The sequence below is a fragment of the Thalassophryne amazonica genome, chromosome 20 (assembly GCF_902500255.1).
Source record: "Thalassophryne amazonica chromosome 20, fThaAma1.1, whole genome shotgun sequence".
Lineage (NCBI taxonomy): Eukaryota > Metazoa > Chordata > Actinopteri > Batrachoidiformes > Batrachoididae > Thalassophryne > Thalassophryne amazonica.
Window position 1 is genome coordinate 28494575 of NC_047122.1, and position 24977 is coordinate 28519551.

Below are 24977 nucleotides of genomic sequence, written 5' to 3' on the forward strand. Positions count from 1 at the left end.
CGAATGACGCAACCGACAGGCGTGGAAAAACTCACGCATGCGCACAAGGGTTCAAGCTTGTCTGACACAATCACACGTGATTCAAATCCATATGGTTTTTGAAAAAATAATAAGGTTGGCTACTTTTCTAATAGACCTCGTATAGGTATATGATAATGTGGTTTGTCAGCCCTCTACCTCAGGAGATTTTGTTTTAAGTTGTGTTGAGTAATATTTTTTTAAACAAAAATGTTGATTGTGATAATAAAGTATTTTGTTGTCACGTACAATGTTTAGCGAAATTCTATCCTAGGTATTTTGGATCCTTGGATACAAATCTATATGGTTTTTGAAAAAAATAATACTTTTCTAATAGACCTCGTAAATGATATGCCAATATGATTGGATAAAACACTAAAGAATAAATAGCAATACACCCTTTTCGTGGACGGGTAATATTTTTCATACCACCCGAGTAATCAGCCAATCAGGTGTCACATACAATTCTTTCTGCCTAGCTTAGAAAACAGCACTTGGAACTTGAGGTGGATGGATGATGAAAGAAGCAAAACACCTTCGCAATTTATGTCGATATTTTGAGGAATTTCTTAATTTCTTACAGCAGCTTCATTAAACAAATGTACTCGAATGATTATCAGCACGATGGTGAGCTTACAGGCTAACCTCCGCTAACACTAGAAGACAGTTGCCAGTTATGGCTTCTGAAACAAGGGAGAAAAAAAAGAAACAGCACAGTTCAGCTGAAGCATTAGTGGACGTAAAATATTCTGTCTGTTAAGAGGTACGGAAAGCCCTCACAGTATGTGGGTACCCACGATGGTCCCTGGACAAAGTGCAGAAGTCCCAGAAAACAAAGAGACCAGATAGACAGGAGACGGAGACAAGAAGAAGAGGAGTGTCTCTCCCTTATTTAGCAGGAGTAGGGGAAAAACTACAGAGGATCTTCAGACAGCACAAAATCCCAGTTTACATTAAACCGGTTAACACCTTGAGACAGAAATTAGTTCACCCTAAGGACAGGATCCCTAGTTACAAACAGAGCAATGTAGTGTATTCTATCAGATGTCAGGAAAACTGTAAAGAACACTACATAGGTGAGACTAAGCAACCTTTAAACAAGAGGCTATACCAGCACCGCAGAGAGGTCGCCAGTGGACCTCAGTCTGCAGTTTATCTCCACCTGAAAGACACTAACCACACGTTTGAGGACAAGGAAGTTAAAATCTTAGTCAGAGAGAAGAAATGGTTTGAGAAAGGTGTCAAGGAAGCATTCTTTGTAAAACAGTTGAAACCCAGCCTTAACCGGGGGGCGGGTCTCAGACACACTTTGTCCCCTGTTTACAATGAGGTACTCAGGTCAAAGCAGTTTCAGTCTTTTGTTCATGGTAATGAGTCATTCACATCATCAGGAGAGTCGTCAAGGGAGCCATCAGGGGAGGCTTCCATCCCATCATTAGGAGAGTGCTAACTAGAGCACAATAGGTGCTAATTAGAGATATTGTTTAGTCACTAGCCTATAGCAGTCGGCCTCTCGGTAGGAGGGGTCTGGTTAGGTTAAAAACTCCAGCTTTTGTTGGCTTCTGGTTTATTCTTCTCTACAAGAGTCAAGACAGAAGTCAGACTACCAGAGCAAGAATTTTAGCTGAGGAAGCTTCTGTGATTTGAAGCGAAACGTCCTCACGTCAAGCAACCCAGTCCAGTCGAAGATTCAAGCTTCTCTACTATGGAAACCACCTGGACAACTGAGAGCCTACACAGAAACAGTCTGTTAAGAGCTTCACCTCTTGTTCCATGTGTGTATTTCCCACCGGTGTCACGTACGTAAGCTAATGCTTCAGCTGAACTGTGCTGTTTCTTTTTTTTCTCCCTTGTTTCAGAAACCATAACTTGCAACTGTCTTCTAGTGTTAGCGGAGGTTAGCCTGTAAGCTCGCCATCGTGCTGATAATCATTCGAGTACATTTGTTTAATAAAGCTGCTGTAAATGAAGAAATTCATCAAAATATCGACATAAGGTGTTTTGCTTCTTTCATCATCCATCCACCTCAAGTTCCAAGCGCTGTTTTCTAAGCGAGGCGGAAAGAATTGTACGTGACACCGGTCGGCATCACCGTGATTGCGCTCACTGCCTCCGATGCACTTACTGAGTCTGCGGGCTCGGTAAGCGCCGCAGCAGGCCACTCACACCGCCCCCCTGTCTGCTATGCTGAGCTGCATGCAGCAACAGGTCCAGAGACTACGCTCACTGTTTTGATGCGCAGCGCCCGCTGCATGGTCACTCAGTAACCGCAGCCGCAGAGCTCCGTGGCCATGACTTGGATTCTTTGCGGGTCCCGCATCCGTACCCCCGGAGGCAGTGAGCGAAGGGAGAGCACGCGCATTGTGTTCTGCGTGCATTTATCATTTATAGGTATATGATAAAATCATTATCAAGTTGTTCGGCCTCAGGGTGTATGGTTTTCTGAAGGGTGTATAAAGCAATATTCATTGGTGAACAACTTGATAACTGATAATACAAGGGTGCGCTGCATGCTCCGTGTTGTGTGACACAGCGCAGCGCTGCTCTTACAGACAGACAGCAGAGTTTGATGAATCTGTGTGTGCAGCAGTGAGTGCTTGCAGGAGACAAAAAAAGCTTGAGTATTGATCTTTTTACAGGACGATCATTCAATATCAATACCAGCGTTGGTATCGATATTACTGATATTAGGATCGATCCGCCCACCTCTACTTTGTACATGTCTCTCATATATTATGAAAAACATAGCGAGAAATAAACATTTCTAAAAACGAAAATGCCATTTTTGGAGCCTAATAACATTTCTGAACTTATTTACAAGACATTTCGTGGATGTTAGCATGGTGACATCATAGCTATCTGCAAAACTCAGTTTTGTTTGTGTTTAACTATATCCTCTTTGTCATATGTTATGTAAAAGCTAGCAAGAACACTTCTAAAACTTAAAACGCTGTTTTTGTATAACACCTCTGGAGTCATTTACAAAACATTTTGCAATGTTAGCGTACACTCTAACTTCCGCTAACTCAAAGCTAACTTGCTATGGAATTAAATTTGCCTCATTAATACCAGAAAATGCACAGAGGGTGATCTACAAATAATTTGCACAACTTCCTTTCTTATCAAAATGTACATGCACATGCAAGGCCTCCTGCAGATGCCGTTAAAATGTAAATATTGTTTTTGATTGATTGATTGATAGAGAGGCTTTAATGAACATGTACAAATTGTAAATAAGACAACAGGATCTTAATAATCAATTGAACAACTGCAAATTATAAAGAACACAATGCTCATATAGCCTAGGGTATTTTAGCATTGCCTTTGGGGGGAGCATCAGATTAGGGTAAAACTTTAAATCTGGTTGGGATTATGTGTTAAACATCCTCAAAGCCCCACATTTCAATATCTGCAGCAAGATTAGACTGAAATTATTAGAGTTCCATGGCATATGTCAGGGCACTGTTGCGTCACAGCAAGATGGTCATGGGATCGCTTCCCGCCTGGTCCTTTCTGTGTGGAGTTTGCATGTTCTCTCCATTTTCATGTGGGTTCCCTCTGAGTGGTCTAGCTTCCTCCCACATTCAAAAATATACAGGTTAGTTGAAAACGGAACTTTAAATGGACCATGAGGGTGTGAATGCATTTGTATGTGCTGTCCAGGTTGCGCCCCATCTCTTGCTCCAGTCCCCCTGTGGTTTTGAATTGGAGTAAGCGAGTATAGAGAATGAATAAATGACTGTCACAGAACTTCACACCTAAAGTCCTATGTTTGCTCTGTGAGTCACGCCCGCTAATCTGGGTTTCCGCTCTTTGACACACTCACATGGTCTGATAGGGCTTGGTGGTTGGAGAGATGCCCCCCCCCAGGGGGTGTGTCCAACAGCAGCTTCTTCCCACTTAAAGCAACAAGCACAAAAAATACCTTTATTAGATGCTGAAAAGAGGAGCAATATATATATATATATATATATATATATATATATATATATATATATATATATATGTTCTCTGTGTTTTTAATTTAACATGTCATGTGCACTGTGCCGTCATTTCCAGCTGTCGGTGAGTGGCTGGCCGGCGATCAGCTGAGAGGTGCCTTGTGCTGTGCACAGTCAGACGTGGCTGGCCAGTCCCCATGTTATCTTGTCTGTACATAATTATCAGCATGTCATGCAAGTGTGCTCCCTTCCCCCACCGCACGGCACATGTGTTGCGGGGGGCCACACACTCACACGCCACGTGTTGAGGGAGCGCGACACATATGCACGCCACGTGTTGGGGGGCACTACATACTCACACACCACATGTGCTGGGGGGCACACTTACATGACATATGTGTTGCTTGGTAATGGCACACTCGTGGGGCACTTAGACATTTGCACAGAGCAGCTCGAATGTGGTCGCCTGCACTGTACTTTCGTGCCAGCTGTGCGAATAGCCCCGCCTTTTCTAAATGCCCCGCGACTGGTATTGTATGTTCATGGGTGGCACCTGGACTTCAGCTGACAACTGCCGAGAGGGAGTCGAATGGGCACTTGCTGTCTTTTGGCCGTTGGTGTGTGCGAATGGTTGTGGCGACAGCTGTTTGAGGCGGCTCTGATTTTTCACAAGTGCCATGCGATTCCTCCTTCATGCGCCAGTCGGCGTCGTGTTATGTGTGAAGGGGCCCTTACAGTATATTTTCACTTCAATCTGAGAGTGGTGTCTCTCTCACTCTCTATCTATCTATCTGTGTGTGTGTGTGGGTGGGTGGGTGTGTGTGTGTGTGTCTGTGAGAAATATCTTTTCTGTGGAGAAAAAATATATACAGTGTGTCCCAAAAAAGTGCCACAAAATCATTTGAATCTAATTCTGCAACAGCTAATCTGAAATTTGTTTTGTTGTTGTTTTCTCAGACATCAAGATATATGTGAGGAATTCCTTCTGATGTCGAGTAAAAAGTGAAATTCTTGGAATTCTACTTTGAGAACAAACCGATCGTGCAAACCCAACAACAATATAAATGTCATTTTGCAGTTATAAAAGCTCCAAACAGAAAGACAATATGGAGGACTGTAAAGAAATTTCAAACTGATAGATGTTCACCGTGTTAATAACAAAGGGAGATCTGGTCAAACCAGAGGGGCGGGGCACATATTAAGATAAGACCTTATTGATCTCACACTGGAGAAATTCACGTTATGTGTTACGTTACGTATTGAGCACATCTTGTGAAAAACTTACAAACTGAGGTGAAATAATGAACACCAGACATAAAATTCCCTGAGATATGCTTCTAGATGACATATGTCGGATCTCAGTATATTACAAGGACTGCTTTCTTCCACCTGCGAAATAAAGTGAAGATTTGTCTCATCCTGTCTATGGCTGATGCTGAGACCCTGATTCATGCATTTGTCTCTTCTAGATTGGACTACTGCAATGTTCTATTTTCTGGTTTACCGCAGTCCAGCATTAGGGGTCTCCAATTGGTTCAAATTGCTGCTGCCAGACTTTTGACATGAAGTAGAAAATTTGATTACACCCATTTTGGCGTCTCTTCACTGGCTTCCTGTCCCTGTGAGATCAGATGTTAAGGGTCTGTTACTAACCTATAAAATTGTTCACGGACTGGCACCTCCCTACTTAGCTGACCTAATTAAACCCTACGTACCAGCCTGGGCTCTGCGTTCTCAGGGTGCAGGACTACTTTGTGTCCGTAGGGTGAATAAGAAGTCTGCAGGTCACAGAACTTTCTCTTATCATGCCCCTGTTCTGTGGAATGATCTCCCTGCGTCAATAAAACAGTCAGATTCTGTAGAGAGTTTCAAGTCCAGACTTAAGACGCACTTATTTTCCCTTTTGTACGGCTAGCATACTGGCATAGTATGTTTTTATGCTTTTTACTCTTTTAAATTCATTTTATTAGTAAACAGAGCGTGCCGCGGCCTCAACTTTATCTAAAGTCTGGGTCTTTCAGTGAAGCTTAGAGCTAGTGGCCGGTGGTCTCCTTAGTATTTCTTCTGTTTTTCTTGTTGCTTAATGCTGACAAATTATACTGTATTTGTTGTCTTTCTGATGCCTGATTCTGGGTTTGTTTGTTTTTCTCTCTCTCTCTCTGTTTGAGATGGAGCTCCATCCAGAGATGGTAGTGGTGTCTATGTCAAAACGTAAGACTCCTTTTTGTCACCAAAATGTACCACCGAAAAAAATGAGGACAGCTGGAGAGGTTTATAACAGTTCTAATCAAAATTTTTATATTAAACTAAATTCATTAAAATCAGGTCCCAGAACTGGACTGGACTAAGCCACTAAAAAGCCAGTCAAATAACTAAAAAAAGACCGTTCCTCTCTGGTGGGGGGATTCCGGGGTGTCCACAGGTGGAAGCAGTGTTCAATCGTGGCCTCCAGGCGTTCCCCACACGAACAAGTGTCCACACCAAACTTATACTCCTAGCGGACGTCCTTGTTCGCGTCCGCTCCACGACCACCTCCGTCGCCAGACCAGCGCCACCATGCGGAGATGGGGACAAATATAACGGGACTCAAACAAGTGCCCCTCCCGTGCTCGACCCACACACACAAATATATAGCAGGACACATTCCTTTACTTATCGTGACAATAGCGTTGCACAACGACTCCGTGTCTCCTCGGCTCCCCGTCTCACTCCTCTTCCCAGGCCGCACCGCGCTGGCGTAGGCTTCCCTGTGGGACGCAGAGTCAGACCTTAGCCACCGGACATGCTCAATAATAAAATAAAATAAAAAAAACACCACACACACAGCAACACGCGCAATGGTGCACGTCCCTTTACGTGTGGCTTTAAAGGCGTATCTAAATGCTGATCCGCTCCTCCCTCTCCTGCCGACTCGACCAGACGCGTGTGACAACTGTGGGACACAGAAGTAAACAAACACTGAGCCGGTGCTTCACTCACATCCCAGCTGTACACCACACACACACACACGGTAGGGGAAAATCGTCCCTTCACTCAGCTGTTTGTGCACGGGTCCCGTCTCCTCTCTTCTCCGCCGCTGTGTTCCTCCGCAGCTGTCTCTGATCCGTGCGACACTCCTTCTCCCGCTTCCGCTTCCAGGTCTGCGTCACACGAGACGTCCGCCTCTGCACACCCCCCAGTTTCCCCAAATGGCCTATTTAAACTGTTCTCAAGGCTGCAATTAACCAATCGCCAGGTTGGGGCAGTACAGGATAATTCGTAGGTCCATTACCTATTGCCCACTACACAGCACACATACACACAAAATAAAACCAAAACACAAGGTAGGCAACAGGAAAGTGGGAACCCTGTGACATTTTCCCCCCCCTTTGTCCTTGGTGGTCCCGGCCAATTAAAAAGGATTCCTTGATGGCATCGTGCCAAAATTTGAGCGCTGTGAGCGTCTTCCTGGTGGAGGTTGCTCCGGAGGGTCAGGTGGGACATGTTGCAGTGGGTCTCTAGGCTGTTCTGAAGTGAATTGGGTCACAGTCAATTTGGGCAGCCACCAGATTGGAGGGGGTAGCTGGGGCTGCTCTTGGGGGTGTACGGTGGAGGGTGCGAGTAGGACTACCTCTACCTTCGGGGCGAATCATGTAGACCGGCTGTCCTTCCCTCAGTTGACTCACTACAACATATGGATCTGTGCACCATCTTACAGATAATTTGCCCTTTGCACGCCGGCAGAAACTGCGCACGAGCACACGCTCGCCTGGGAGCACAGGGGCGAGCGTAGCCCTGCGATTATTCCGGCCTTGATCCTGGTCCTGATGTCGTTGCGTGTGTTCACACATATGCTGGTAGGCGTGGCTCAGGGCCTGCTGGTGATGTCTGGTCCACCCTTCCAAAGTGTGTACTTCTATGGGGGGTGTCAGGCCAAGGGACCAGTCCACTGGCAGTCGTGCATGTCTGCCAAAAACTACATAATGTGGTGTCAAGCCAGTGGTACTGTGTATAATGTTATTGTAGACCTGTACCAGGGCAGGCCATTTATTCTGTTCGGGTTCGGTGAGTGAATTTAACAGCTGCAGCAAAGTTTGATTAAAACGTTCACACGTACCATTGCCTTGGGGGTGGTATGCAGTGGTTCGATCCTTGTGGCATCCATATAACTGGCACAGCTGTTTAACCAGGGCTGACTCAAACGCAGCACCCCGGTCCGACAGCAACCGTTCGGGACATCCAAATGTCAAAATCAGGTTTTTGTACAAAGCCTTGGCCGTGGTGTCTGCAGTTTGATCACGGGTAGGGACTGCAATGGCATATTTAGAAAACAAGTCCGTCATTACGAGAATGTATTGGTATATGTCGCCTGGACGGCCTAGGGAGAGATAGTCAATGCCTACGATTTCAAAAGGATATGACGTTTGGATTGGGACCAGTGGGGCTCTCCCGTCTGGGCGGGCCTTGTTATAAACGCACTGTTGGCAGGCCTTACTCCACTCCTCGCAATCTTTATCCATGCCTGGCCAGTAGCAGCGCTGCTTGAGGGCTGTTAGAGTTCGGTCCCTGCTGGGGTACCCCATCCCCTCGTGGTAGGATTTCCACACCAGCATGGTCTCCTGTTTGGGAAAAAGAACCTGGAGCGTTATTGTGCCTGCCCCCACCTCTTCCCACTGTCTCTTTAAAACCCCACCTTCCACTTCAATCTTACTCCAGTCCCTTAATAATGCCTATAGGTAAGGGGATGCATTTTCACTGACCTCCGGTCGCTCCTGTCCCTGGTTCTTTATCTGCCAAACATATTGTAGGTCGGGGTCTGCACCTTGACGCTCCTCCCATGACGTCTCCCCCGCTGCTGTAACTTGGAAGGACTGCGTCAGCGCGGCACCGCCCACGGGTAGTCTCGACAGGGCATCAGCGTTCTTATTATGAGTGCCTGGGCGGTACTTCAAAGTATATTTAAAATTAGCCAACTGGCCACCCATCTCTGCTCCACTGCACCTAGACGAGCTGTTTCCAGGTGCACCAAGGGGTTATTGTCTGTATAGACTGTAAATTCAGCACCGTACAATTAGTCTTTGAATTTCTCCGTGACAGCCCACTTCAGCGCGAGCAACTCCAGTTTAAAGGAACTGTAGTTCTGGTCGTTACGTTCAGCAGGCTGAAGGCTGCGGCTGGCATAGGCAATGACCCGCTCTGTACCGTCCTGCACCTGGGCCAGCACTGCTCCTAATCCATCAAAGCTGGCATCTGTGTATAAACGAAAGGGCAGTGAAAAGTCTGCATAGGCCAAGATCGGGGCGTTAATCAATGCCTCTTTTAGCCAATCAAAAGCCCGTTGACAGTCTGGAGACCAGACTACAGGGGCAGACTTCTCATGTGCAGTGCCGTGTGTCAGGGCATTTAATGGCATAGCGATTTTTGAAAACCCTGCAATAAAGCGACGATAATAACCAGCAAATCCCAGGAATGATTTCACCTGTGTCGCCGTCTTCGGTACAGGCCACGTCTTGACTGCCGCCGTTTTTGCTGGATCCGTAGCCACCCCCTCCTCACTAATCACATGTCCCAAATAGGTCACACTCTTCTGGAACAAACAGCATTTCCGAGGGTGCAGCTTCAGGCCATGCTCCTGTAACTTACTAAACACCTCTTCCAGATGGCGGAGATGACAGTCGAAATCTGGGAAGAAAACAACAATGTAATAGAGATAAATGAGGAGGAAATCATTTACCATGTTACCCAGGCACCGCTGCATAAGCCTCTGGAAGGTTGCCGGAGCATTACAGAGGCCAAATGGCATCCTTTCAAATTCATACAGTCCAAAGGGGGTGGTGAATGCAGTTTTTTCTTGGTCCACTGGGTCCACCTCCACCTGCCAGTAGCCGCTAGCTAAGTCCAAAATGGAGTACCACTTTGCGGCTTTAAGTCCAGTTAAAGACTCCTCGATGCGGGGGAGGGGATAAGCGTCCTTGTGTGTCAATGCGTTCAACCTGCGATAATCTACACAAAAGCGCCATGAGCCATCCTTCTTCCTCACCAGTACAATAGGCGCGGCCCAGGGACCGGAACTCTCCCGCACAACTCCACTGTCGAGCATGTTCTTCAACAAGGATCTTAACTCCGTATAGAGGCTGGGTGGTACTGGGCGGTAACGTTCGCGGCTGGGCGGAGCTGTGCCGGTCGGTATTTGATGTTTAACCACACCCGTCCGCCCAAAATCCTCATCGTGGCGGGAGAACACCTTCTGCCATCGTGCTAACAGATCGGACATCTTCTGCTGCTGCTCCTCTGACAGAGAATCCCCCTGCAGGGACACAACAGGGTGCACGCCGTCGTCTGGGTCCGCCGTGTTAACCACTCTTCTTACTGCCACTTCAATGACGTCAGGCTCAACACTATGCAGAACCAGCTCTTGTTCTCCCTGTATGTCCGTGGCATCCACCTCTGTTACCCACGCCAGAGGCTGTCACTGGGGCACCTCCACCGGGTAGGGGTCTGGATTGCAGAGCCGGCAGGGCACCTTCCCCTCTTTGAGTGTGGCTAATGTCCGGCCAACCCTCCATTCACAAGCACTGTTGGGGAGAGGCTCAATTATTACAGTACAGTCTGCATTTGTCTCAGTTACCTGCATCCACAGGACCATCTCCGTATGGAGGGGGATGATGACAGGGGGCTGTCTTGGGAGTTTTGCTGCTCCCTCCATGTGCAGCTGGGGCCCACCGCAAACAACCTGCTGACACTCTGAAAACGCTTTGCTCCAGGACTTCACTTCCGGAGTGGTCAGGGTGGTCTTAAACGCTGCCAGTCCTGGGTGGTTGCCCTGTGTAAGTGAAAGCCAGAGTGGTTTTATTATGTTCATTCCCAGGATGCCCTTTTCTGGCCCCAAACAGCTGTCATCAACAATTATTACTCCTTTCTCAGGGATATTAACCCCGCCTACCACGCAACTGACAATCACATAGCCACTGTAGGGGATATGTAGCCCATTAGCAGCACGCAAAGTCAGCCAGGGCACCTCCTCAGCATTAGTCAATTGGATCCCCTGTATGTGTTTGTGAAAAAGGCTCTGGCTCATCATGGTGACCTGAGATCCTGTGTCAAGAACAAATGGGATTGTGCAATTATTTATTTTAATCAAAACATCAGGGCACTCGCCAACCAGCGCTGTTCTAGGTTCCGGCTTAGTTGGAGGCCCTAGGTGCTCTGTCGGCAGGGTCCTTTGTATTATGGGCTCAGCAGCGACTGCCCCCACTGCTTGGCCCACAGCTGCAGGGGTAGTTAAAAATCCTGAGGCCTGGCAGGCCTTTGAGGACAGTGGCGTTGGATATGTCCAGCAGCACCACAGGTCCTACAAATGGGCCTCCCCTGTTCGTCCCACCTGTAGGGGGGGTGCTTGGGCATCGGAGTCTGTCTTGAGGGGGGGTCGAGCTGGGGAATAGTCGCGATTAAAAAGTTCAGTCCTAATGTCTGCTACAATAGCAGATGTGAAAGTTTTAATTTGCTCTTTAACCTCCTTCGCAATTTCCCCCAACAATTCTGTTTTCAATTCAGAATAAATGTGTTCTTTCAGTTGGGTGGGATTAATGTCAGGTTGTTTTGGAGGAGCAAAAGTAGTGACGCGATGTGCTATGAGGGGCTCGTCCTCCTCTTTTAACTCATGCTCCAGTGCACAAGCCTCTTTACATACTTCCCTGAACGACATGTCATCCCGGCGCCTCATTTGTCTACTGAGTTCTTGTTTAACCTGTCCTTTTCGGAGGCCCACCATAAGCTGGTCTACCAACAGATCATCAGAGTCCTCCGTCCCACCCTCATCTCTTTCCTGCCACTTAGAAAATGTCTCTCGGAGACGCAGGACAAAAGCCTTTATGGTTTCGTCCGCCCGTTGTTTACAGCCAAAAAAGTTTGTACGTGCCTGAGCTTTAGTTGCTGGTTTTGCATACAGAGCCTCCAATAGGTTTAGCACTTTATCACTAGTGTCCTTCTCACCAGATTTAATAAATATCAGTTCCCTTTTAGCATCCCCTTCAAGAGCTCCTAAAACAAAGTCAGCCTGTTGTTGTTGGCTCAGCCCTTGTGCTCTTAACATGGCCTCCACCTGTGCCCTCCATTCTCCACATTTAGTCGGTTCCCCACTAAATTTTGGAACCCATGCAGCCCCCATAAACCATGGCATCATAAAATTTGCACAGATGCTTGGACTTCTACCCTGTTCAGCTTGACTCATTTTTCAGGTAGTACTGGTGATCCTGCCGACAACACAAAATAAGAGATGTCAAAACGTAAGACTCCTTTTTGTCACCAAAATGTACCACCGAAAAAAATGAGGACAGCTGGAGAGGTTTATAACAGTTCTAATCAAAATTTGTAAAATTTTTATATTAAACTAAAACCTATTAAAATCAGGTCCCAGAACTGGACTGGACTAAGCCACTAAAAAGCCAGTCAAATAACTAAAAAAGATAGTTCCTCTCTGGTGGGGGGATTCCGGGGCGTCCACAGGTGGAAGCAGTGTTCAATCGTGGCCTCCAGGCGTTCCCCACACGAACAAGTGTCCACACCAAACTTATACTCCTAGCGGAAGTCCTTGCTCGCGTCCGCTCCACGACCACCTCCGTCACTAGACCAGCGCCACCATGCGGAGCTGGGGACAAATATAACGGGACTCAAACAAGTGCCACTCCCGTGCTCGACCCACACACACAAATATATAGCAGGACACGTTCCTTTACTTATCGTGACAATAGCGTTGCACAACGACTCCGTGTCTCCTCGGCTCCCCGTCTCACTCCTCTTCCCAGGCCGCACCGCGCTGGCGTAGGCTTCCCTGTGGGACGCAGAGTCAGACCTTAGCCACCGGACATGCTCAATAATAAAATAAAATTAAAAAAAACACCACACACCGCAACACGCTCAATGGTGCACGTCCCTTTACGTGTGGCTTTAAAGGCGTATCTAAATGCTGATCTGCTCCTCCCTCTCCTGCCGACTCGACCAGACGCGTGCGACAACTGTGGGACACAGAAGTAAACAAACACTGAGCCGGTGCTTCACTCATGTCCCAACCGTACACCACACACACACGGTAGGGGAAAATCGTCCCTTCACTCAGCTGTTTGTGCACAGGTCCCGTCTCCTCTCTTCTCCACCGCTGTCTCTGATCCGTGCGACACTCCTTCTCCCGCTTCTGCTTCCAGGTCTGCGTCACACGAGACGTCCGCCTCTGCACACCCCCCAGTTTCCCCAAATGGCCTATTTAAACTGTTCTCAAGGCTGCAATTAACCAATCGCCAGGTTGGGGCAGTACAGGATAATTCGTAGGTCCATTACCTATTGCCCACTACACAGCACACATACACACAAAATAAAACCAAAACACAAGGTAGGCAACAGGAAAGTGGGAACCCTGTGACATCTACTTCTGCAACCCTCCTGTCCTGTGCACCAGCAAAATTTCCTGTATATTTGTTTTGTGAATTGTTCTATAATTTATGTCTGTAGCATGGCCCAAGCAGATGGTCACCCCTTTGAATCTGGTCTGCTTGAGGTTTCTTTCTCAAACCATCAGAGGGAGTTTTTCCTTACCACTGTCGCCTGTGTGTTTGCTCTTGTGGTGGTTAGACCTTACTTATGTGAAGTGCCTTGAGGTAACTTTGTTGTGATTTGGTGATATATAAATGAAAATAAATTGAAATCACTATCCAAAAGTGTATAGATTTTCTCTGGCTTTATTTTTGTGGAACTGTTTTGGGGGGGGGGGGGGGGCACTTATATAATATTTTATGTTACTTTCCGAAATAGTTATTTAGGAGGTGCAAAAAACATTTTGACTCCATTGTTGCTTGTTATATTTACACTTTAATGTCTAATTTGTTTTGTTTGTTTGCATATTGATATGTGATTCCCCCCCCCTTTTTTGTGGGAATTTTATATATATATATATATATATATATATATATATATATATATATATATATATATTATATATATTGCATTACTTTTCCAAATATTAATAATTGTGTGTGGGGGGGGGGGGGGGGGCATTACCGCATATTACATTTCCACTTTAATGTCGTATTTGTTTTTGTTTGTTTCGTTGTAGTGTCACGTCCTGTCGCCGCACTCGGTTTCAGTTAAAGGGGCCGTTCACCTTTTTTCCGCGCACCTCGATGTGTAACAGCCGGTACAGAAGCTTTGATCGTTGCAAAATGCGCACGAACCGTCACCGACGCTCTTTACGCGCCAGCTGTCAGAGATAAAGACAAAAACAAAGACGAAAACGGACCGTTTAGAAGTCGATGTGACTGCGTGGGACAGGCTGCGTGTGCTCGGTGAGGCGCAGCGGAGCTTTTTTTTTTTTTTTTTTTTTTTTTTTTTTTACCGCAGTGCATCTGCAGCAGCGTCTGAGCGCAGCGCCAGAGGTGCCGCTGTGGCGCAGGTTCTAAAGCAGAGGGGGGAGAAAACGGGCAATGTTACCGTAAATCGCACCTGGACGTGTTTGATTTTCCGTTTTCGGTTTTGTCTCGTGCACTTGTTTGCAATGTCGGCACGACTGGAGCATCTCTTCTGCGAGCACGCGGTCATCAGATAGTTGGAATTATTTCCACACTCAGCGGTCATCGCACGGCAGGAAAGAGAGGTTTTTATTTATTTTAAATGTGGATGATGTTCTTTCTTTTTTTTTTTTTTTTCCCTGAGGCTGAGGATCAGGAGGAGGCCTGTTTTTGGTGACAGCAGGATTTGACTTCAGTGATCCTGTTTGGGATCTTTATTTACACTGGCTGCCTGTAAGAAGTAGCCCATTAATTCTTCTCTTCCAGCATGCACATTAATATGCACCTGCATGTGAGTGGAGCTGGAGTATTCCACATTACAGCTATATAAAAACATTCATATACTATGTTAAGACCTCAGGGGTTAAAAAAATAACAGGATTAAATCTCAGGGTGCAGATGGTGAACACTGTGAGTCACCACATATCTGGACCTAAGCTTCAGGCTGTCTCAAAGCCGCAATAATTTGTGACAAGGAACTCTGCCTTTAGCCAACCTCAAGCTGTCTTGAGCCAAAGATCTGAGGCGTCTAGAGCAGCTACAAAGGACCGATCTGATATAGAAATTTACAGAAGCCTACATTTTGCACTTTACACTGCATGTTGACCAGCTGTCCATCAAAAATAATCTGCACTTTACTGATTTCTAGCTGTTCAACAAACTCCAGCTTTCTTAATATATATATTAAAAAGGAGCAGCATATTTTTAGTCCCCATTGGTAACCGTGCACTTTTTGAGGCCCTTTGTCACATCCGATGACATGGCAGCTTTACGCGTCCTCCTCGTTTTCCTGCTGTGCACCCTTTTTGGTGAGTTGATCTGCTTCTTTGTGGCGTTAACATTATTTTTGTTGTCTCAGAATAATGAAGCACGCATGTGTGTTTGCTGTTTAACAGTGTGCTGGTGTCACGGGGCCTGTGCAGAAGTGGACTCTGACACAGAGGCGGTTGCAGGCAAAGGCTTCACAATGCGCTGCATCTCCTGCAAGAGGAGGAGTGAAGTGGAGGGCACTGCCACCGTGGACTGGTACTTCAGGGCCAAAGGAGAGTCGGACTTCGCCCCTGTGAGTGCACATCCTCTATTACTGAAGTAAAAAAAACCATTAAGGCCGCTGGGCCCTGAGCCATGTTCAGAACATCTTTGCTTCTACGGTGCACACCTGCAGGGTACTCCTGTTTTCTCTCACTGAGACAACACACTACATGAGGTGAATTATCGGTTGAAACCTCTATAAATTACTCAAATAACCACTGTCGAGTGAGCGTGTTAACCCTCAGCCCACATACCAGGGGAGCTACGACCACTACCTTTGCACACACCCCCCCAGGACTAAACCAAACCAACTGTTTTAGGTTCCTTAAATCAGTAATTCTCAACTAGGGTGCCGTGATCGATCGTCAGGGGTGCCGTGGGTATTTTTCATATTCGCGATTATTTTTTATATTCGCGATTACCGTGAATGATTTATTTTATCCATAAAGCATAAAACGACTCAGAATCTGACGTCAAACGTGCTGCAGCCTCGCTCTCGTCTTAAGGCGGGACAATAACAAGGAGGCTGACGGCCGATTAAAACAGTGCCGTCTCCTTCAAAAGCCGTCTAAAATGCGGAGCTGTCGGTGTGTGTGTCTGTGCCTGTGTGTGCGTGCGCGGAGTTAACAGGCTGCAGACTGCGAGGGAGGGGGTGGGTGAGGGAGATTCCTGAATGCAGGCGCGACACGTTCAGTGCGCAGCGAGCGCGGAGCAGAAAGAGGATTGTAACCCGAGTGAACGTTAACAAAACGGAAACGTGAAGCTGCCTTTACTTCTCTCTGAACTTTCTCTAAAGGTGTGATTCTGCCGTTACCGTCCTGTTCACACCATGTGCGCGTCGTATGCTGAATTTATGAGATCATGAGATGAAATAAACGGTCAAATATCTTTAAAAACATATTTAAAAAATGAGAATATATGAATGAACTGAGCCACAAAAAAAAAAACAATGTTCAGACGCAGAGATCACAAAAAGCAGGTGAGAACTCTGAACTTTAACAGCTGTTATTTTCCAAAGGTATTTATTTGTTCAATCTTGAGCTTAATGCAGTGTTTAAGCACAAAACGTGACTGATGAGGAGAAACAATTTCAGAAATGCAACAGAAACAACCACAAATCAGAAAAAGTTGGGACTGTATGTAAAATGAAGATAAAAATAAAAATGTTGCACCATTCCCAGTTTCTCCACTCACAGAAGCCAAACGTTCTTCCAGAGTTGTGTAATTATACTACAATAGTAGAATATAAAGAAGGGGGGAAAAAAAGACAATATATTCGTCAATCGCAGTTATTTGTCTGACAAGTAATCGTCTCCAGAAATTCCTAATCGTGACAGTCCTACTTGAGATCAGAGCGCAAAATGCTTGAGGATTTTCGAAATGCAGTGTTTTCTGTATCGATTTTCTATTGCGATAATTGGGTTTTGCGCAAAACCAGAGGTAATAGCATTATAATATTATTTTGGGAACTCAGCCACATGGGGTGTGCAGCCAGTACATTCTGAGTGCCGGTCCCAAGCCCGGATAAATGAGGAGGGTTGCGTCAGGAAGGGCATCCGGCGTAAAACAGGCCAACCCAACTATGCAGACTCAGAATCGAATTCCCATACCGGATCGGTCGCGGCCCGGGTTAACAACGTCCGCCACCGGTGCTATTGCCCAACAGGGTGCCGGTGGAAATTGGGCTACTGCTGGGCGAAGACGACAAAGAAGAGGAGGAAAACGTTGCCACGAACAGTGGGAGAAGAAGAAAACTAGAAGGGTGGAAATGAGAGTGGGGACTTTGAATGTTGGTAGTATGACTGGTAAAGGGAGAGAGCTGGCTGATATGATGGAGAGGAGAAAGGTAGACATATTGTGTGTGCAAGAGACCAAGTGGAAGGGAAGTAAGAGCAGGAGCATCGGCAGTGGGTACAAGTTGTACCATGGTGAGGACAGGAAGAGAAATGGTGTTGGGGTCATTTTAAAGGAAGAGTGTGTTGGAGGTTAAGCGAGTGTCTGACAGGGTGATGAGTGTGAAGTTGGAAATTGAAGGGGTGATGATGAATATCATCAGTGCATATGCCCCACAGGTAGGTTGTGAGATGAAGGAGAAAGAAGATTTCTGGAGTGTGTTAGATGAGGTGGTGGAGAGTGTGCCCAAGCATGAAAGAGTGGTGATAGGAGCAGACTTCAATGGGCATGTTGGTGAAGGGAACAGAGGTGATGAGGAAGTAATGGGTAGATATGGTATCAAGGATAGGAATGGGGAAGGACAGATGGTAGTTGATTTTGCAAAAAGGATGGAAATGGCTGTGGTGAATACCTACTTTAAGAAAAGGGAGGAGCACAGGGTAACATATAAGAGTGGAGGAAGGTGCACACAGGTGGACTACATTCTTTATAGGAGATGCAAGCTAAAAGAAATCACAGACTGTAAGGTGGTAGCAGGAGAGAGTGTCACTAGACAGCATAGGATGGTTGTTTGTAGGATGACTTTAGAGGTAAAGAAGAAGAAGAGAGTGAGAGCTCAACAAAGGATCATATGGTGGAAGCTGAAGGAGGAAGACTGCTGTGTGAAATTTAGCGAGCAGGTGAGAGAAGCACTAGTTGGAGAGGAAGCAATTTTGGGCAACTGGAAAAGTACTGCAGATGTGGTGAGGGAGACAGCTAGGGCAGTACTGGGTATGACATCTGGACAGTGGAAGGAAGACAAGGAGACTTGGTGGTGGAATGAAGAGGTCCAGGAAAGTATAAGGAGAAAGAGGTTGGCGAAAAAGTTTTGGGATAGTCGGAGAGATGAAGAAAGTAGACAGGAGTACAAGGAGATGCGGCGTAAGGCGAGAAGAGAAGTGGCAAAAGCAAAGGAAAAGGCATATTGCGAGAAGTACAAGAAGTTGAATAGTAAGGAAGGAGAAAAGGACTTGTACCGATTGGCCAGACAAAGGGACAGAGCTGGAAAGAATGTGCAGCAGGTTAGGGTGGTAAAAGATGCACATGGTAATGTGCTGACAAGTGAGGAGTGTGTGCTGAGAAGGTGGAGGGAATATTTTGAAGAGTTGATGAATAAAGAAAATGAGTGAGAGAAAAGGCTGGATGATGTGGTGAGAGTAAATCAGGAAGTAAAAGAGATTAGCAAGGAAGAAGTGAGGGCTGCTATGAAGAGGATGAAGAGTGGAAAGGCAGTTGGTCCAGATGACATTCCAATGGAGGCATGGAAATGTCTAGGAGAGATGGCAGTAGAGTTTCTAACCAGATTGTTTAATAAAATCTTGGAAAGTGAGAGGATGCCTGAGGAGTGGAGACGAAGTGTGCTGGTTCCTATTTTCAAGAACAAGGGTGATGTGCAGAGCTGCAGTAACTACAGACGCATAAAGCTGATCAGCCACAGCATGAAGTTATGGGAAAGAGTAGTAGAAGCTAGGCTTAGAAAACAGGTGAAGATCTGTGAGCAGCAATATGGTTTCATGCCGAGAAAGAGCACTACAGATACAATGTTTGCTCTGAGAATACTGTTGGAAAAGTACAGAGAAGGACAGAAAGAGTTACATTGTGTGTTTGTGGACTTAGAAAAAGCTTATGATAGGGTGCCAAGAGAAGAGTTGTGGCATTGTATGAGGAAGTCTGGAGTGGCAGAGAAGTATGTTAGGGTAGTGCAGGACATGTACAAAAATAGTGTGACAGCGGTGAGATGCGCAGTCGGAATGACAGACTCATTCAAGGTGGAGGTGGGATTACACCAAGGATCAGCTCTGAGTCCTTTCTTGTTTGCAGTGGTGATGGACAGGTTGACAGATGAGATCAGACAGGAGTCCCCATGGACTATGATGTTTGCAGATGACATTGTGATCTGTAGTGAGAGTAGAGAGCAAGTTGAGTCTAGCCTGGAGAAGTGGAGATATGCTTTGGAGAGAAGGGGAATGAAAGTCAGTAGAAGCATGTGTGTGAATGAGAGGGAGCCCAGTGGAATAGTGCAGTTACAAGGAGTAGAAGTGGTGAAAGTAGATGAGTTTAAATATTTGGGGTCAACTGTTCAAAGTAATGGAGAGTGTGGTAGAGAGGTGAAGAAGAGAGTGCAGGCAGGGTGGAGTGGGTGGAGAAAGGTGGCAGGAGTGATTTGTGACCGAAGAATATCAGCAAGAGTGAAGGGGAAAGTTTACAAAACAGTAGTGAGACCAGCTATGTTGTATGGTTTAGAGACAGTGGCACTAACAAAAAGACAGGAGGCAGAGCTGGAGGTGGCAGAGCTGAAGATGTTGAGATTCTCTTTGGGAGTGACAAGAATGGACAAGATTAGGAATGAACATATCAGAGGGACAGCTCAGGTGGGACAGTTTGGAGACAAAGTCAGAGAGGCGAGATTGAGATGGTTTGGACATGTGCAGAGGAGGGACCCAGGGTATATATACATATATATGGGAGAAGGATGCTGAGGATGGAGCCACCAGGCAGGAGGAGAAGAGGGAGACCAAAGAGGAGACCAAAGAGGAGGTTCATGGATGTGCTGAGAGAGGACATGCAGGTGGTTGGTGTGACAGAGGAAGATACAGAGGACAGGGTGAGATGGAAACGATTGATCTGCTGTGGTGACCCCTAACGGGAACAGCCGAAAGACAAAGAAGAAGAAGAAGAGGTGTGCCGCAGGATTTTGTAAATATAAAAAGGGTGCCGCGGCTCAAAAAAGGTTGAAAATCACTGCCTTAAATGACCCCAAAGCACAATCAGGATGTTCCCAAAAATAAAAACTGGCCTCAAGCCAGTTATCCAAGATGGCCACCAAAATAGGGTTTTTTCACTAAAACACCTTTACACAACATCTAAACAACTTAAATATCACAGAGATTCAATGGGAAGACCATTGCAGGTCACTGCAAACTCATTTGTGCCTAAACTAAATTCATTCATGGGTTTAAGATTCAAAATGTCATCCAAAATGGCTGCCAATAGACCCTTATTAAAATACATAGTAGGAACAAACAATAGACTTAATAATGACAGAAATCATTGGTGTTTTAGTGAAAAAACCCTATTTTAGTGGCCATCTTGGACACCATCTTGGATAACTGGCTTGAGGACAGTTTTTATTTTTGGGAACATCCTGATTGTGTTTTGGGGTCATCTAAGGAACCTATAAAAGTTGGTTTGGTTTAGTCCTGGGCAGGGGGTGCAAAGGTAGTGGTAGGAGCTCCCCTAGTAACAGTCAAAACCGCTCTTATGCCGCGTTCACTCCAGGCACGACCAGACACCAGAAATTCACGCGACGGATGCACCACCATTGCCTGGGATGTCGCTCTGCTTTCGTTGTGAAAATTCGCCCCAGTGCATCATCAAATAGGAGGAGCTTCCATTCCGCTCGCCGGTTCCGGTTGTCAGTCAAGTTAACATGACGGGCCTTGATCACACGGAGCAAGTTGTTGTGGAAAGCTGACAAACGTCATGAGACGTTCCCAATTCGGGGAGTATCATTATTTGCTGCAGGAGCTGCGTCTGGATGACGGCCACTTTCAGCGATCCTTCCGCCTCTGCAGGACCCAGTTTGAGGACCTCCAGTCCCGTTCACGCGCGCATATGTAAACAATTAAAAAAAAAAAAAAAAAACTCCGCTGCTTGCTGCGGGGCTGCTCCTTGTGCTTCCCCAAAAAAACTCTGTCATAATTGTGTTTAGAAACCAGTCACCATTTGTTTTATTATACATCTGTGTAGTTAATAAATAAAATAATCTTCGGACAATTCGCTCGCGTGCGCAGGTGAAAAAAAAAAAAATTCTGCGGCCCCTGCTGTGGGGCTGCTCCTCGCTCTTCCCCCAAACTCTGTCATAACTGTGAAATGAAGGACAAAAGGGACAAAAGTCCTGCTCACAGGCTGGCTACCAGAGACAGGACATGTTCACATCCAACTCAGTCAAACTCCAGACATCTCCACGTCACTACATATTCAGTCCCTGACTGGTCATCGCGGCGCGACAAGACGAAAAAATTCAGATTTTTCAACTTGGGGAGGAGGGCGATGTGACACGACGCAATATCGCGCCACAAACGCGGCAATCACTCAAAATCGCTTCACTCGCGTCGTTTCATTTGCGTCCATCGCGTCGTGCTGCGTGGCTTGGCGCCACAACGCGTCCTTCCATAGGGATTACATGGCAACCTTTCGCTGCTGTCGCTCGCGTTGTGCCCGGTGTGTACGCGGCATTAGAACCTTTAGAGGACGAAATAATAAAAGCTTCCAGTGACCTTGGCCTTAAACTTTTTGTGACCCTAAATAGGTTCAAATCAAGTCTGGGAGCATCGAGGACACCCCAGAATCACCTTGTTTCCTGGATGGCAAACGGTCCATCCCCACATATGTAAAATAACTACCCGTCTGCTGTAGCCAGGTGGCACGTGGGTGTCCCCTCGACCTTCTGCAGCCACTGGAGTCCTCAGCACTCAGGCACCCTGTCGAGAAGCACATCACATGGGGCAAAATATCAGTATATATAAGTATATATATAAGTGATACTCTTCATCTGAGTCTCCCTGTGACTCTACAGTAGATGTTGGGGTACAGGGTTGTGACTCCTGCTGTAGAGCCTCTCAGGGAGCATGCTCTAGTCGACACCAAGTAAAGACAGAGAATTTGGATGAGGCGAGACAGAGTTGAGACCAAGAACAGTAGCTGTTGTCGCCGCGTCTTGCAAAAACAGATTTTCTTCTGGTTTGACATCTTCCTAATCCTGGGGTATGGATGAAGATCCAACACAGTGCAGGTTTTCATTTGGTGTGGATCACTGGAGCAGGTGGTCAGGACTCTGAGTTGAAGTGAGGAGCTTGTCAGTAAAATGACCCGCTGAGGTGATTAGCTGCAAAGATAACCTTCTACACCGTCTTAGCCCTTCATGGCAAATCAACCCTGTTTTCATCATTTCTTTAGATCTACACCTACAGCAGCGATGAGGGTCCCACTATTCAAGACATCCGCTTTGAGGACCGTGTCGACTGGAACGGCACAAAGAGGGGCAGTGACATCCAAGATGCTTCAATATATTTATTCAACGTCACCTTCAACGATTCAGGCACCTATCGCTGCTTCTTCAACCGCATCCTCATCTACGAAAACCACGAGCACACCACCATCGTCAGCAAGGTGGTCCACCTGACCGTGGTGGCTAAAGGTACAAACATGTCTCCTGACCTGGTTGTGATCCAGTTGTCTGTATGAGGGATGGTTGTGTTTTGAGTGGTCGGTCTGATCACGTGATGCCCCACCTCCCTGTGTGCAGCCACCAGAGGTACGGCTTCCATCGTGTCCGAGGTCATGATGTACGTGTCCATCATTGGTCTTCAGGTCTGGCTCCTCATAGAGATGATATACTGCTACAGGAAAATAGCTGCGGCCGGAGAAGAAGCGCTACGAGAAGCTGCGTAAGTGTCTTTCATGACGTGCACGCCCACAGCCCCACGCCAGGTTTACATCTTTAACGCCACTGGTTTAGTTTTCTCACTGAAGCTTGTATAATACGACACCTCAATGATGGCAGATGCTTGTCTATTTGTGAACACCCTGGAGCCCACAATTTTTTCATATATCCTTATGAAATTTTTACTGAAGGTTCATATCCTGATAGGCAAGAACTGATTCAATTTTCAAGGTCAAAGTCAGGAAAAAATGTCAGAAAAAGTGGAAAAATCCCTATCGTTTAACATTGAACAAATTAAAAAAAAAAAATTGTAACTGTCAAAAAAGATCAGATTTTTTTTTCCAGATTTGACAGTGTTATGTAGGATGGTATTCTTTACTAAGTGACAAGGTTTGATCCAGATCTGATCCAGATTACAGATTTGGTGGCAATTTAAATTTAACATTGAAAACCTCATTTAATGTATATTTTACATCTTAATCAAATGTGCCCCAATCACTTTCATGTTTGAAAGTGGGTTGCAGACTGGCACTCACTATCTCCTGATAAAGATTGATATGGATCTGATCTGGATTGTGGCTTTTGTGGACATTTGAATTTAATATTGAAAAGCACATCTGGTGTACATTTTGCATTATATGTCAATCAAAGGTGCCTGAATCACTCTCATTGGCTCTCACTCTCCATTAATAGACTGACCCGCATCTGATCCGTATTGTGGATTTAGTGGATATTTGATTTTAACATTGAAAAGCCCTGTTGATCTGTTTTGTTATATTTTAGTTTATAAAAATCCACTTCAAAACAGAACTTTGATCTTGAAATATTTTTTAAAGGTGTAAGTTTGTGGAACTGGAAACTGGTGTTGGCAGAGGTTTGCGCTCTGAGTGTGGTGCTCTAGTTATAGAAAGATTTAGTATTGCTCTGTGATGTAGTTTTTTTTTTGTTGTTCATTGAAACATTTCATCCTCCTGAGACAGAACAGTGTCATTATCTTTTAATCATACCTACTACCCCCCCACCCCCATTTTGGCACAATTTTATGCATAAAGTTGTGCTAGAAAGTTTCACACTGAAGCTTTTTCCCCCTTCTTCCTTGCAGAAATGCTGAATATTTAGCAATAGCATCAGAAAGCAAAGATAACTGTGCAGGAGTGCAGGTTGGAGAATAGCACAGGTAGGTGGTGATCATCTGTCAGAACTGCAACAGAAATAACACTTTAAATGACTTCTGAGTTATCTGCAATTCTTGATGGAATTTCTCTGCAAAAATGCAAATGCGGAAAATATTCTCTTATTTTATAGGCTCCATCCATCGACTGAACCTCATCCATCCAACATCTGAAATGCATGAAGACAACCTCAGCTCTACTTGAGGGATTTTTTTTCCCTTGTCAAATGATCCCAAACGGATACAGCGTACAAAGTGAGCATGGTACCGGACTGTATATAGTAATACTGTACGCTAAAGCATGTTATGCACTTGTATTAGATACCATTATGCATTAATGAGCCACATATGCTAAAGAGGATAACTGTCCACAGAGTATTTCTTAAATGTATGTGGTTATATATTTTGACTGTAAAAGAGTTTTATTGAATCATAACCACCTGAAGTATTTATTAGATACATATGTATTGTACGGATATTGATACACTTGAATGTGATAGACTACAATAGACTGTGTTCCCAGTTTAATTAGTCTGGTCAGTAAAGTTAAGAATAATAAATACACAGAGTGGAAGAAATATTGTACTTAAAGGAGGTGGTTAAAAAGATGTATCAGAACATGAGCTGCATCAATCTGAAAGCTGTGAATTGATTAAATGGATTATTAATCATTTTAGCAATTCTTTTTGAAATTTCGTCCTTATTGTGCTAATACTGTTGGCAGTAGAACTCCAGTCTTTTTTAGTGGAAATTATAAACTGCAGAGGAACGAAAGTCAGATTTTATGATACACTGATCGATGCTGACACTGTTTCTGCTTTCAAGTGCAATTATCTTTTGGGGGGGGGGGGGGTACCCAAAAACACTAGAAATTTCTGGTATTCTCTGTCAAACTGTTCAAG

At 45.6% G+C, this 24977-nt stretch overlaps 2 protein-coding genes across 3 annotated transcripts; one reads left to right on the forward strand and one right to left on the reverse strand.

Moving 5' to 3' along the window:
- Window positions 1-12161: 12161 nt before the first annotated feature.
- On the reverse strand, window positions 12162-21938 carry LOC117501587. 2 transcript variants are annotated; one of them, XR_004558045.1, is made up of 3 exons: window positions 21865-21938; window positions 12845-13164; window positions 12162-12768 (listed from the first exon to the last, which is right to left on the reverse strand). XR_004558045.1 is itself a non-coding variant. In XM_034160500.1 (3 exons), exons 1-3 carry the CDS (start codon window positions 21847-21849, stop codon window positions 12516-12518), a joined length of 609 nt encoding a protein of 202 aa, XP_034016391.1. In that variant the 5' UTR covers window positions 21850-21905; the 3' UTR covers window positions 12162-12515. The 2 variants fall into 2 exon arrangements, 1 of the variants encoding a protein (XP_034016391.1); XM_034160500.1 differs by having other exon boundaries at window positions 21814-21905.
- LOC117501586 (sodium channel subunit beta-1-like) lies at window positions 14301-24421 on the forward strand. The gene is made up of 6 exons (XM_034160499.1): window positions 14301-15303; window positions 15391-15557; window positions 22418-22658; window positions 22767-22908; window positions 24007-24081; window positions 24210-24421. The coding sequence occupies exons 1-5, from the start codon at window positions 15255-15257 to the stop codon at window positions 24074-24076; spliced, it is 669 nt and encodes a 222-aa protein (XP_034016390.1). The 5' UTR covers window positions 14301-15254; the 3' UTR covers window positions 24077-24081; window positions 24210-24421.
- Window positions 24422-24977: the final 556 nt, after the last annotated feature.

What these genes read in the sequence shown, in the direction of transcription:
- LOC117501587 (XM_034160500.1), bottom strand. Translation starts at nt 21,849, where the DNA reads ATGTGGGGATGGACCGTTTGCCATCCAGGAAACAAG. An exon ending in TTTGCCATCCAGGAAACAAG is followed by an intron (nt 13,165 to 21,813) that starts GTGATTCTGGGG and finishes GGGGGTGTGCAG; the next exon opens with AGGCGGACGTCTCGTGTGAC. An exon ending in GCACCATTGAGCGTGTTGCG is followed by an intron (nt 12,769 to 12,844) that starts GTGTGTGGTGTT and finishes TGCGTCCCACAG; the next exon opens with GGAAGCCTACGCCAGCGCGG.
- LOC117501586 (XM_034160499.1), top strand. Translation starts at nt 15,255, where the DNA reads ATGGCAGCTTTACGCGTCCTCCTCGTTTTCCTGCTGTGCACCCTTTTT. An exon ending in GAGAGTCGGACTTCGCCCCT is followed by an intron (nt 15,558 to 22,417) that starts GTGAGTGCACAT and finishes TCATTTCTTTAG; the next exon opens with ATCTACACCTACAGCAGCGA. An exon ending in GAAGCGCTACGAGAAGCTGC is followed by an intron (nt 22,909 to 24,006) that starts GTAAGTGTCTTT and finishes TCTTCCTTGCAG; the next exon opens with AAATGCTGAATATTTAGCAA.